The sequence below is a fragment of the Lytechinus pictus genome, chromosome 19 (genome assembly GCF_037042905.1).
Source record: "Lytechinus pictus isolate F3 Inbred chromosome 19, Lp3.0, whole genome shotgun sequence".
Classification (NCBI taxonomy): domain Eukaryota; kingdom Metazoa; phylum Echinodermata; class Echinoidea; order Temnopleuroida; family Toxopneustidae; genus Lytechinus; species Lytechinus pictus.
The window spans coordinates 7,585,036-7,598,864 of record NC_087263.1 but is presented as its reverse complement, the minus strand read 5'-3'; the positions used below and the strand labels follow the sequence as shown (position 1 = coordinate 7,598,864).

The following is a 13,829-nucleotide window of genomic DNA, read 5'->3' as shown; positions in this document are numbered from 1 at the left end:
TTTTCGAGATGATAAGAAACGAATCAAATTATATCAGTTTCCTCTTAGCCAGTGTAATCACATTTTATAACAATGATAATAATAGCTTCTTTATTGGCTTCTTAAAAAAAGCACAACCACATACAAGCATGTGATTATACAAGGTACAGACATTGACATAACTACAAAAATTTATAAGATAACCAGTCCAGCAAAGTCAGAGATAAAATCATAGCAGACATCTTATCCTAGTTACCACCCACCTTTGAAAGGTCCTACTACATATTGGTATAGTGAGACTTACAATTCCCTGGTCCTACTGCCCTTATCAAAGAGAAAAGAAATCAAACGAGAAATAACGAGACTGTGTACTGAGACTACACTATGTTCGAGCTTCATCCCCTACGCAGGCAGATGACGCACCTGTTCGGTCGTACCCCCTCCCTGTCCCCCTCTCGACGGCTGGCCCAGAATGAAACCAATGAAAGAAACCTCACTTCACCCTGGATCTCTACAGCAGTGAGGACTTCCTAACATCTCTCTAGCAGGGAACATCCAAAGGAATCGTCTATCAGGTTTTGTTGCAGGCAACATCAAAGACCACTGCACATCAAGTGCACCTTGTTGGATCCCTGTTATTCATTTCCTAGTGGAACTGGACAATACGTGTTCTTGAAGCATGGGTACAACGTGTTTAACGATTTTACTGGCGTCCCTGGTCTATGTCCAGGCGCAGTTCCCTCCGAATCCAAGGCCCCAAAACCCTGGAGGTTTCCCAAATCAAGGATTCCCTCCAAATAACCCAGGCGGCGGTAGGTTCCCAGGCAATCCAGGAGGTGGTGGGTTCCCAGGCGGCGGTAGACCAGGAGGCGGATGGCCCGGCAACCCAGGAATTGGACCTGGTAACCCTGGATTCCCTGTAGGAGGTCCCCATGGACACCCACAAATGCCGGGACACGTCATGGGTGGATGCCTGCCTGGATGGACCAACTTTGGAAATTTGTGCTACAAGTAAGTACCCCAAAAAGGATCGAAACAAAAAAGCTGTAGCAATGTAGCCTTGGTAAGCCTAAGTGTTATTCCGTAGGCCCGTATTATAATGTTGGGTTTTTTATAAACTCTGCTCCAAAGATGTGGTTTATCTATGGAAAGTCATTTGTGACATGAACCTCTAACGGTAAAGGTTCATATTAGCTCATTTGGCTATCAAATTATTCTTAACTGTCTGAGAATGATAAATATGTCAGTTGTCTTCACCACTAACGTGACTAAATAATGAAGCAAGACCACAGTAAATATAAGAAACATGCAACGTCATGATGTTAAACAAAATGGTGAATTTTTGGCTACCCATAATTTTAGTTTCCTAGAGGATGGTTAAAAAAAAGCATAAGTACATACATTATAGTACCAGGAACGTTCCTCGTGGGTGCTACGAATCCCCAGAAAAAATATTACCCCAGCACCCCCGCTTTCCAGTGCCATGATGATATAAATAAATATGAATATGTGTTGTTTTAAAATTAAAAAAAGAGAGAAACCAGAAAGGACCTGCTACTTTTGTCGAACTCAAAACAGGTGCAAGACAAAAGAAGATCAGTGTTAGTTTTACCACAGGAAGAATGATTTAATGACTCTTGACCATGACCAAACTATAAACTAAACTAAAAAAAAATAAAGAAACAAAAATCCTCGTCATTAATTAATGGATATGTCACACCAATGCTGTCGAATCCTAACCGATCGATAAATTCCATTCAAAATATCACGATAGCTTTGATCGCTCTGGTATCGATTTTGGCGTGGCTACTGCATGATGTAAAGGTTTTATTTGATTCAAAGACAAGTGGGAATTTGCAATTAAATTGCAACCAATTGCATATCTATTTGATGACTCTAAATCAGTTATGTATATTGCGATTAATATTGATGGTCAGTCTTTTGCAACAGGAAGTGAAAATTTACTGAATTGCTACAGAAATTCGGAATTGATTGCAAATATTTTCTTGCAAAACCCCCAAAGGATATTGAGGCCGATCTGGTTGAGTGCCCATGTAGGCCGCTCTGGATTATTAGGGAAATTTTGCCATCAATACGCCGACGTTTTCTATAACGCAGAGAATCTTTTTGTCAAAAGCCACTCAATGACAAATCAGCCTTTGCTGAAAATCGGTGAATCAAAACAGCAGTGTCATCCTAGAATCTGGACAAACGACATATTTGCAATTTTTCGTCAGCTCTGAAATTTATGACGAAACTGCATTTTCCGGCTCATCAATTTTCGAAAAAGACCCCAAGTTGTTCATTGTCATTTGACGGACATTTACAATACATATACCATGATTGCTGCGTTCCTTAATCTTAGTGCTTCGCGGAAGCCAAAATTTCGTATTTTTCATTATTCATGAAAGACATTGCTTAAAGGTGGGAATGAACATTCGGACAAACTTTGGCGCTACCTTCCCATCAATGTTTGGTTCTATTTTAGGTGCGGTCAGATTACGCTGGTTTTAGATAAGCTGCTCGAGTATTAACGGCTCACAATACTGACACTCAATCACGGGTTATAATGCATACCTGTCATTTAAATTTCCCCAATTTATATCATATTGCGTTAATCAAAATTACCTTTAGATTTGAAGTGAATCGAAGTGGAAAAGAATATTTTGCAGCGAATTTAGGCGAGGATTATCAACTCATATGAAAAATGTTTTATAGATTGAAAACCAAAATCGTCTCCGAAATATTTTCCCCACTGTTCTCCAGTACAGGTACTCGTTACATATATATTTTCGATATTCACACAACGCTTTGTTTAAAGTTTGATTAATCTCTAACAGAAATTGACAGAATGATATGAAAGTTGAGTGAATAATCATCTGGGCCCCGTCTTATACAAAGAGTGGGATTGCGCGGATCAACCTCAACTATAGTGGAAATCAATCTATGTCATAATATCTTCTTCAGGAAATTTGTAAAATGTCCTTTGACGACCATAAAGGGCAAACTGAATTTTCAAGAAAACGATGAATATAACCTGGAAAATAAATTTGAACGAATGAGCATTTTAGATGCTGGTATGTTTGGCTTTCCATAGTTGTGGTTGATCGGATCAATCGCAACCGTTTGTAAGACTACCCCTGGTTCCTTATCACACTCCAACTTGGAGTGAGACGATTTCACTCTTTTGGAGTGAGATTTACTTCTTTTGAGTGTGGATGTTTCCTCTCCCGTGAGAGTGTGCCTAAAAGGATGAACAGGTCACTCCTGAAGGAGCTATAACACACTCTCTAATGATTTAAAGTTCACTCCAAACGGATTGATCGTCTACTATCACTTTAGGTCTTTTTACACTGTCAGAAAAAAATAGATTGATTAACATATGAACTACCAACTGTTGGTTAAAAGAAAATTGAATGTAAAACGGATTAAGATGTTTCTTAAACAACGATATATGTTCATAATTATGTTAACCAACCCAATAAATTGGTCAAAACATAGATAGTGTATTTTTATTTTTACATGAACAACTATTTCCTGTTTATTTGTTGTTGCCGAATCTGCAATAGGGAAAGTACCTTATTAGAGCTTGGCGAAACTCAATATAAGGGTTCTCTGTTACGTCTTCCTCAAACTAAAAACCGTCACCACACACCCACACACACTGAAAAAACCCACTTGTTCCTTTCTATAGGGGGGACATTGGCATTTTCCGGCTTAATTATCACCATTTAAAATAAAATCGAAGTTAACACTTGATACGACCTGTTATGAGCTGTTCGCACCTTTCTGAAGCACTTGTTAAACTGCCATCCTACTTACGAATCCCAGCCCAAGGTGTACATAAGCATGTTTTGTTAACTATGCCAATTATTTAGTGTGTTTAGGAGAAATAGTCAATTTATTAAAAACAAAATATCTGTACGTTTTCGTTTTCGCTTTTCATTTTTTTCTATTTATCCTGTTTTCCGTTGTCTTCCCATTTTTCCTTTCCGTTTATTTTTTCCCGCTTTTTTTCCTATTAACTTTTTAGTTATCTATTTATTTATTTATCTATTGATTTATTTGATTTTAATTCTTTAATTATATTCTTCTTTATTTATTCACTTATCTATCTATTCATTATTATAATCATCATTATTATTATTATTTTGGGGGATTTCAAATGTGAGGTAACCACCACATATCTGTTAGCAGCGAAAATTGATAGCGACCTGACTGAACTAAAAAAAAAATGAAATTAGCCATTCCAGAAGGTGTTTGTCAACCTTGAATCATTTGCCATTTCAAATGAGATATCATCGAGATGAGCAGAAAATGAATTTTACGGCATCGTAGTTTCGAATTCATTTCGCACTATAAATGGTATGCCAAAATTAGCTCAAAATCAAAATGACAGATGACTACGATTCAAAGAAAAACACAGATCATTTTTACAACATTTAAGCAATATGAATCGTGTATGCAATTTTATTGCCAAACATAGACCCGGGGAATCTAAAGATAGGGTCTTATTTACCAGACTCTTTTTTATTCATATTAGTGTGAGGTTAATTATCTTGTTAAAAACTGTGTATACTACAAATTTCAGAAGCATAGAAGGATAGACCCCAAAACAACTTAATAAGTATGGTTTAGATTAGCGAGAGGGGAAAATGGAGGATATCGAAAATAATTGTCCTGATTAGAAATCGTCTGGCGGTTAATCTAGCTGTTTCGCAATGTCATTCGTTGTTTCAAAGGAAAAAATATATTTAGGAATGTGTTATTGTCCTGTTAATCATGTTAATTATGTAGTTTTCGCACCGCCTTGCAGGACGGATTCAAGAACATAGAAAATGTATTGTCAATAATGTCAACGAATGTATTATATGCATTTCCAAAGTCGAATTTGACCCAAGTGAAGCATAATTGTAGTCCCAACTGATTAGACTCAACAGGTTACTAGTAACCTGTTTTTCAACAATGTTATTATAAATACATAATCATCACCATAATAGTCATATTTATCATGGTTAAAATATATCATTATCTATCTGTGTGATATCATGAGGCCAAGTGCCTTTCATAATTTCAAACCTAGAGTAGAATCAGTGGAACGAGAGTATATACATGGCATGTGATAGCTTTTACAAATTAGTAAAGGCATAAGCCGAGGCTGGTGGATGTACATGGGAATATGTACAGAATAATGAGTACTTCCCTATAGCCCCAGGACCACTAATCTTAATTAATCCATATTAAGATAAGCCTGCCCACTGTTTTATCCACCAAACGTACACCTGTTCTAGAAGGAACTCTCGTCCAGTGGTATACACTACCAAAGCGTTATTTGCTTCGACACATTTTATTTATATTTTATTTCTATCATGGTAGATGCATACAGCTTTTAGAGGCATCAAAGTACTCTCCATGGCAAAAGAGTCACTGCCAATGATGAGTGGGGGCGTCGTGGTTTAGTGGTTACGACTCTCGTCTTTCAATCTGGGGGACGTGGGTTCGATTCTCAACCATGGCGTGTTTTCCTTCAGCAAGAAATTTACCCACATTGTCCTGCACTCAACCCAGGTGTGGTGATTGGGTACCCGGTAGGAAGAAATTCCTCGAATGCTTGAGCGCCTGTATGGCGGCACGGCTACAGCCGGGGTAATAATAATTGTGATACCAATTGTTAAGCGCTGTAGAGTATATTAATATAGTAGCTGCGCTATATAATGGTCCATATTATTATCATGATTATCATTATGAATGGGCAGCATCCGCGAGAATCGTCCTGCAAAAGCACCTTAAACGAGTATTCGATTTCAAGGGCATACAATCGATACACCAAACGCGGATATTATCCAGATACCCGACTTGACCGGATATTCACAAGATTTACTCACTCTAAGTATGGGTTTTTACGCAGATGTCCGAGAATTGCAAATGACAAACTCTATTCGCGTTTTAGACCATCGTAATTTAAGTTTTTTTCTCACTTTGGGGAGTTTTTGACACTCGATTCTTTTTTCCAACCGGTGAAAACACCCTTTTCCCTCGTTTTTTTTTCTGGCGGATGCTGCCCGCTCATCAATGGCAGTGATGCAACTCGGGGGGGGGGGGGCCCTTTTTCCTTTCGATGCTCGGTACCTTTATTTCCAAAATTTCGAATTTAGATCAATAAATTAGGGCTTTTTTATCAATGAAAGAAAATAAAAGTGAATTATTCTTAACGAAATTGGATCGATCTCTTTCGAATACTTCCATTGCGGTTTGGGGTCTTTGATGTTACCAAATGATCTGAAGTGGTTGATCATGTCAATTTATTTCATTGCGCCCTCTCGCGTCTATTATCTTTTTAAAAGTGTTCTACTCCCTTTTCTGCAGATTAATAACTATTAAGATTATAGAAAACAGTTGCTCGAGAAATATTTAAAGGAATTAAAAGTATTTGGAAATGACCTGATTTAATTTCCACAAAGTAGCGAGATTCTCCTGACCATGTGTCACTGCCGTTTATTAATCACCATCATGATCCGTGACTGAGAAGGGGTCAAGTCTCATGATTCCAACCCGTCTTTTCCCCGGGGGAGGTAGAGCTGGTGGCTGCTATCAAGTATGTCATAGCATGGACCTATTAGTCATAGACAGTTTTATAAGGCGTGAGGGGGGATTCCTTATTCGAATATGTGTGGGCATTGTCGTATGCTGCATAAATGGCAGGGGCAGCCAATTTTGAAAACACGTATTTTTTTACAGATTTTTACTGATATTTTTAAAAACGAAATTCACTAAAAGTGTGCACAAGTTTCTTCAGTTAAAAGCACCCCGAGACAAGCTCAGTCACATCGCTCCCTCGCTTTCGAGTTTCTTAAACCAACAAAAGTGTGTTTGCCGCCCCCCCCCCCCCGGGGGGGGGGTAGTTATGTGATGTGTGTCGGCATTGAACCACTGGGGAAGAACTTTTCATATAATGCCAGGAAAGTCGTCAAAGGTTTGGGCCACTTTCTGAACTGCAAGTTATGATACATTCACACCAGTGAAACCACTTCACCCTGTTTCTACCCCCATACCCTAAATATGCGTCATACCTGCTGTTGCCAAGCTGGTTGTATCCCAAGGTCCCAAATAAAGACCAGCTAGGTCATGGTAGGCCCCCGACTTGAACTAAGTATATTACCCCCTTACCTATATACGGCCTTCCAGAAATTCAGGATGACACATCTAGATCAGTTTTTGGAAATGATTCAAATCATGCCTGTTTAGAAAGGGTTATAACTATGGTACATAAGGTTGTTTTTTTCCTAAAAACCAGTTTGTATAATACACTACTATGATATAGCATTTTTTACGTCTAGCTACATTTCAGAATTTGAACGGAATAGAGGGATGGGAATTGGGCACATTAGATATTAAATTAATCCCGACATTCCTACTTTCAAGAGACACGACGTCATTACAAATATAAAAAAACGCATTTGCCATAAAAAAAGCACTTTCCTAAGATTATAAAATTATCATAAATTCACCGAAATTTACTTGATGCACTTTAAAAATGATTGAGTAAATATTTACCCAATATTGATTAAAAAGGGAACAGACATGCACATGTATGTTTGGGGAAAATTTTGTCCCATTTTTGGCAAAATGCATGTTCTGTGGATAAATTTCAATGCAACATTTGGTACAATTTCCCCAGTATTGGGCATCATTTTACCCAACACACTTATTTGATTCCTTTTAGACATATATTGGGCAAACTCTTTTTTCAGAGTGTATAAAATACACTAATTGGGAAATGACAGAAGAAAATCACATTCGCAAAATGTATCCATGAACAGCGATGCACAAGAAGATCCATCCTTTATAACTTCTGCCAAATGATAAGTAAATAGATACATTGTACATAAAATGACATCTTCCATCCGACGTAATAGCTAGTCTGCAGGCACAGACTAAGATTTGACACTTTAAACCAATTATACTAAATCTGGGGTGAAGACAAGAATCCAAACTCTCTGTATGTGTCACAGTACATAGCGAATCTAGTCTCACTACTTCAGATTCTACATTATGCACTATGCAAACTGGACAAAAATCAAACGTCTGTGTCCGCAGACTGAGTGATGACTTTGGAATTAAGTGGAATAAAGAAATTAGGACGATAATTGCTTGGACACCAAAGAGGATTACAAATCAGACATTTCATGACCGCAATGTGTCTCGAAGGCAATGAAAATATCAATGTTTTATATCAACAATAGACAAAAAACATTCATTATACGTGGAAATCTCATTGCTTAAAGTCTGCCAGCATATAAGACGCATGCTTGCTTGTTTTGTCTTGATATTAACTATTATGACGTCAGGTAATTAAGCCGATGAATTAGACAAAATTTCTGATACGATGATTGCACGATAATACTTGTGATATCAATTTGCACTTGATATTGATCTACATGAGTGCCCGCATGTGGAAAATAGAAGAAAAAAAGACACAAACAAATCAAATATGAGTCGATGAGATAACTTAGTCTTAAAAAGTAAAAGCTCCGTTTGGAAAACTGGCATAGCGTAATTATAAAGTTAATTTAAACTTATAGGTTTTAAATCAGTTTCCTTTTGGTTTTCTTCGATAATTGTCTCTCATATTTCATTGCACATTAGAGATCATTGTTCTATCAAATTAATTTACTGTATTGATCATTATTTGTAACACCACAAAAGGAGGTGCCCTATCCGAAGTGTGTGAAAAGCCTGAATAGACACATGAAAGTACAGGGTTCGATTCCCGGCCAAGGCACATAATGCTAGAGAGAAATGCATTTCATCAATAGTGCTCTTTTATCCTGCGTTCAATTAACTGGAAATGCTATATGCATTCTTGGTAACTAATGAGAGTGCACTTATCCAAAAAATGAGTAGAAAAATAAAAGAAGGTAGTATATGTAGTTCCGACGAAGATGGCGCTATTCATCAATCTGAACAAAATTTATTGAGGAGAGTAATATATAGCTGAAAATAAGCGGTTTAATAAAAGCTGCCAACATTGGGATAATGGACTGAATGAGGTAATTATGACGGATGTTCCTTTATTAGACTGCCTGAGCTCACAATATGACTGCCACTGCGAATAGATAGCATTAACCCCGCCGCACACTACACGATCCTGTCCGAGGTAAAATTGTTCACCAAATCGTAATTTGGATTAAATGGGAAAGTTCCATGTAAGTGCTGCAGTGGATGGTGTTGTTGAGGGTAAACAAAGTTTGAAAGGAAAGGGGAAGTATCATCTGTATGTAAAAAGTTAAAACTATCTCTTTGAAATTGTCTTGTTTTATTCTCTTTCGTGCAGGTATTTCTGGCAAAGACTGCCATATGATGAAGCCAACAATATGTGTAGACGTTTCTCAGCTCAGATGATCCCAGGGTCCTATTACAGACCGATGCCTGGTCACCTGATCGTCACCAAAGACATGAATCACAATAAATTCCAACATAACTGGCTTAGATACACCGGTGGGGGCGCCAACAAGGTCTGGATGGGACTTGCCGAACTGCCTGCTGATCCCGAAAGCAACAGGTACGTTGATTGCATGGAGGAAACGGGGTTAGCTTATTACAGGGGCCGCGGAACGGTTTTCAAAGTGGGGGGGGGGGGGGCTGACCATGCAAAAAATCACAATCATATGGTAATTTTTTCGTTTTTGTACACGATTTTTGAAAAAAGTGGGGGGGGGGGGCTGAAGCCCCCCCCCCAGCCCCACCCCCCCGCTTCCGCGGCCCCTGACTTAATGGAGGAACTTCTAAAATAAATTAGTGATAATCCTTAAATGAAAATTATTCAGAGAATATTATGTATGGGTAGAAGAGGAAAATTATATTCATTGTTAATAATAATAATAATAGCAGGGCCCGCTGGGAGAACAGTTTTCGGAACTGAAGCGGCTTCCCTGGGTAAATATACCTGTATTATTATTATTATTATTATTATTGTTTGACTACCTAAAACCCCGCAGGAAAAAGCAAAGTGTTACACAGTGTGTTCACATTATATTAATGGCTTAACAATGTTAGCACACCGTGTCACACAGTATGATCACAGTGTGAAAACAGTGCCAGACAGTGTGTTTAAATTGTGATACAATTGACACAATGTGAACACTGTGTTACACAGTGTGTTAACATTGTGATCGCAATGACACAATATGAACACAGTACCACAGTGTGTTCACGTTGTGAAAATGAGATCACAGCGTTAACACAGTGTCACACAGTGTGTTCACATTGCTTCAATGTGATCACAATATGAGCACACTGTCACGCAGTTGTCATAAAGTGCTTTCACATCAGTTGTGTCAATGTGATCACATAGTGTATCCACATTGTGTCAATGTGATCAAAATTTGTACCCCACTTTTTACCAATTTTTTTCTTCTCTTTTTGACTTTGCTTGCTTCTTTCGTTATGAATAATTTCAAGCAATTTTGGGTTATTACCTTGATGGTTTGTCAAATAGTTCAAGGATCTGTCGAGAATTTTTTTTAATGATGACTGACTTTTGAAGTTGTAATATTTAATAATTTCCACACATAGGACATCCATTGAGAGAAGAAATATACCTCCGAAATTGTTTTAATAAAATCTAGTTTGTTGAAAAGTCACCTTCTTTCGAAAAAAAAGTTTGGCTTTTACTAGTACTCAAAATATGTTTAGCTCAAAATTTAATAGGAAGCACATTTTTATGATTTGTGAAAACATGATTTGGTAGATGTAATCGCTGCAATCTTCTTTCTTTTTCTTTAGATACTTCTGGGCAGATGGAACTGAATTCTTCTGGACACGCAACCATATCTTCAACCGCTTCAAGCCGGATCAACCGCAGCAGAATGCTCACCGGCAAGCGGTTCATAGTTTCAATAACCGACCGGATAACTCTTGGGTAACGACAAGCGTCGAAACCGAAGTCTCATTCATCTGCCAATACCAATATAAAATATGAACTCTCTTCTAAACCCATTGTCTATTCGAACAGAGTGATTTACTAATGAGTATTCTCAGGCAATGGGTTCTTACGACCGCTTCTTTTGCGCAGGACTAAACGAACTTTGACCTTTGACCCCACAGCAACCGGAACCGGATGAAATGCATTCATTGCACATTTCCTACCAGAGCGTCTTTCTACTATCGTAGATGATTCAACAGATGCCATGTTCGATATATTTGTTTTAAAATTCGAAATGGCAATACTAGGCCTCTGTGAAATGGAAATTAAACATTAACAAGAACTAATGAAATTCCTTTTAAAGAATAATCTGCTCTCTTTCTGGTTTAGAGGTTGTGTTATCCAAGGATTCCCGCTTGAATGATATGTATAAAAGGGCAATACTACCAACGTGTCTTTCGCCTTAACGCTAAACGTCTCCGATCATGCAATAAACGGGTTTAGTGTATTTTATTTCAAATTAGTTTGGTAGATTTCATTTCAAATAAGTTTAATTTTGGCCATGTGCTTTTATAAGATATCAATGAATTGGAAATATAATTATTTTACAATCGATTCGATGTTGTGTCACTTCCTTTGAAAATTAATGCCTCCTGTAATTTGTTTTATTTACGACTTTATTTCAAAAGAATAGTCTTTTTAAAAGAGATTTATGCCCTCAAAATGACGAGGATGAAGAGATATTTGAATTTGAATAAAATGTGTGTGTTTTGCATATCAAACTGACGATATGGGGACGTGATTTTTTTTTAATGTAAATATGGAATATTTTATTATGAATATTGGGTTACGTGGAAATATTTGGATGGGCATTGCTGATGTAACATGAGATTAAAACCATTAGGCTGTGGACGCAACAAATATTCCCCTTTTTCGTTGTGATTTCCTTCTTCGTCTCCTAATGAAATGATATGACTAAAAGACTGAGGGTTATCATCCTAATGCGCATGTGCGTAACAATGTGTAATAGTGATTCGGTGGGATGTAAGAATATCTCCTCTCGAAATAATAACTATCATCTATTGTGTTCACGAAAAAATGGAAACCTAATTTTCTGGTCTCCCCACTTAAAGTCTGGGGGGGGGGGGGGGGTTTCGCCAGAAATATGGTATTTTATAATAAAATATGATGATGATGAATATGACGATGTTGAAAAACATTTAAATAACGTCTAAACGCCATCTATCAGTGAAATAAAGAAATCAAAGGAGCCGGCCTCAAACAGTATATGTCACGAGTCATTCACATAGTTGCTGGAAAAGTAGGTCTTTAGTCTAGAGTTGAAGGTCACAATAATGTCTCAATTATGAAGATTGATTGATAGTGAATTCCGAAGACGTTGAACAAATGACGAAAAAGCACGATCCCCGTATGTTTTTGCACGGGAACTGGGCACTTGAAGAATTAGTCCAGCGGAATACATTCATAAAGTAATTTCGTTAATTCTAATCAGATTTTGTCAATTTTATTAGAATTTTGCGAGCGCTATTCTGTTTTGACTTGATTGAATTAATAATCAAAACATTACAGTATCAAAACTAAGGGAGGGAGGGAGAGAGACAGAGGCAGAGAGAGAGAGAGAGGGGGGTGGGAGACAGCTAAGAGCTAAGTTGCAAAGAAGTATGTATAGGTTAGACTTCAGATTAACATTACACGTTGTTGATTTATTGATTGATAGATTGATTGATTGATTGATTGATTGATTGATTGATAACGAATATATATCATTTCAAAATTTCAACAAAGTTACAAAGTAAAGCCAATTATAATATAACGTAATGAAATAGAAACCTTCTGAACAGCAAAGCTTGATGAAAACCTTGTGAAAAGCTTGTTGATAGTGATGATAATGATGGTGCTGTTGATGATGATGATAATGATGATGAGGAGGAGGATGATAATGGTGATGATGATGGTGGTGGTGATGATGATGATGATGATGATGACGTAGATGTTGGTGATTCACGATGATGATGACGACGATGATGATGATGGCGGTGATGATGATGATTACTTTTGGAGATTCGTGCAGCGTACATGGGGAGGTCATGAATGGGATGTTTTATCATGTCATACCCCTTTACAAAAGAGTGACAATACGAATCTTGCCCAGTGATAAAAATGATGGTTGTGATGACAATGAAAATACATGCATATGAAACTAATTCACCACCAATGTTGACAATTTTGAACCAAAATTACCTAAAAGCGCCTGGAAAAATTCCGTACAAAACTCTTTTAATAAAAACTATTACAATATATACGCATCACAAATTTTAAAACAAATTACATTATATATATATATACATAATGAATAATAAATAATGTAGGATTTGTATAGCGCACGTATCCACCTTGCAAGGTGCTCAAGGCGCTCCTATATTACCCCGGCTAAGCTAGTCTACCGATTCTGGTGCGCACAGCTTTTTGAGGAATTACCTCCTGCCGGTACCCATTTACCTCACCTGGGTCGAGTGCAGCACAGTGTGGATAAATTTCTTGCTGAAGGAAAACATGTCTAGGATTCGAACCCTAGACCCTCTGTTTGAAAGGCGAGAGTCAGAACCACTAGACCACGACGCGCCCACCATATATAGTTAGGTTATGATGCATGTGTTGCAAACATTTATGTAACGAGCGAAAATTATTGTTTCATATAAGAAAAATTATACGTATTTGACTAAAACAAAAAAATGTAAAATAAATACAATGTAATTAAATAAAAGAAAAGGTGAATAAAACATAATTATAATTCTTTTTTTTAAGGAAGACAATGATTGTTGAATTTTCGTAACACTAATAACATAAACTTACAAAGGTTCAAATCCACTCTGCAAAATGTTCAAGACGAACACCAATCAAAATA

The 13,829-nt window shown here is 37.3% G+C and overlaps 1 protein-coding gene across 1 annotated transcript; it reads left to right on the top strand.

Moving 5' to 3' along the window:
• The first annotated feature begins 448 nt into the window (after nucleotides 1–448).
• On the top strand, nucleotides 449–11,826 carry LOC129282384 (collectin-12-like). The gene is made up of 3 exons (XM_054918272.2): nucleotides 449–990; nucleotides 9,314–9,541; nucleotides 10,765–11,826. Exons 1-3 carry the CDS (start codon nucleotides 659–661, stop codon nucleotides 10,958–10,960), a joined length of 756 nt encoding a protein of 251 aa, XP_054774247.2. The 5' UTR covers nucleotides 449–658; the 3' UTR covers nucleotides 10,961–11,826.
• The last annotated feature ends 2,003 nt before the right edge of the window (nucleotides 11,827–13,829 follow it).

Excerpts from the sequence above, each read along its gene's own strand:
- LOC129282384 (XM_054918272.2), top strand. The coding sequence starts at position 659 with ATGGGTACAACGTGTTTAACGATTTTACTGGCGTCCCTGGTCTATGTC. Across the intron at positions 991-9,313 it reads TTTGGAAATTTGTGCTACAA|GTATTTCTGGCAAAGACTGC; the intron begins GTAAGTACCCCA and ends TCTTTCGTGCAG. Across the intron at positions 9,542-10,764 it reads GCTGATCCCGAAAGCAACAG|ATACTTCTGGGCAGATGGAA; the intron begins GTACGTTGATTG and ends CTTTTTCTTTAG.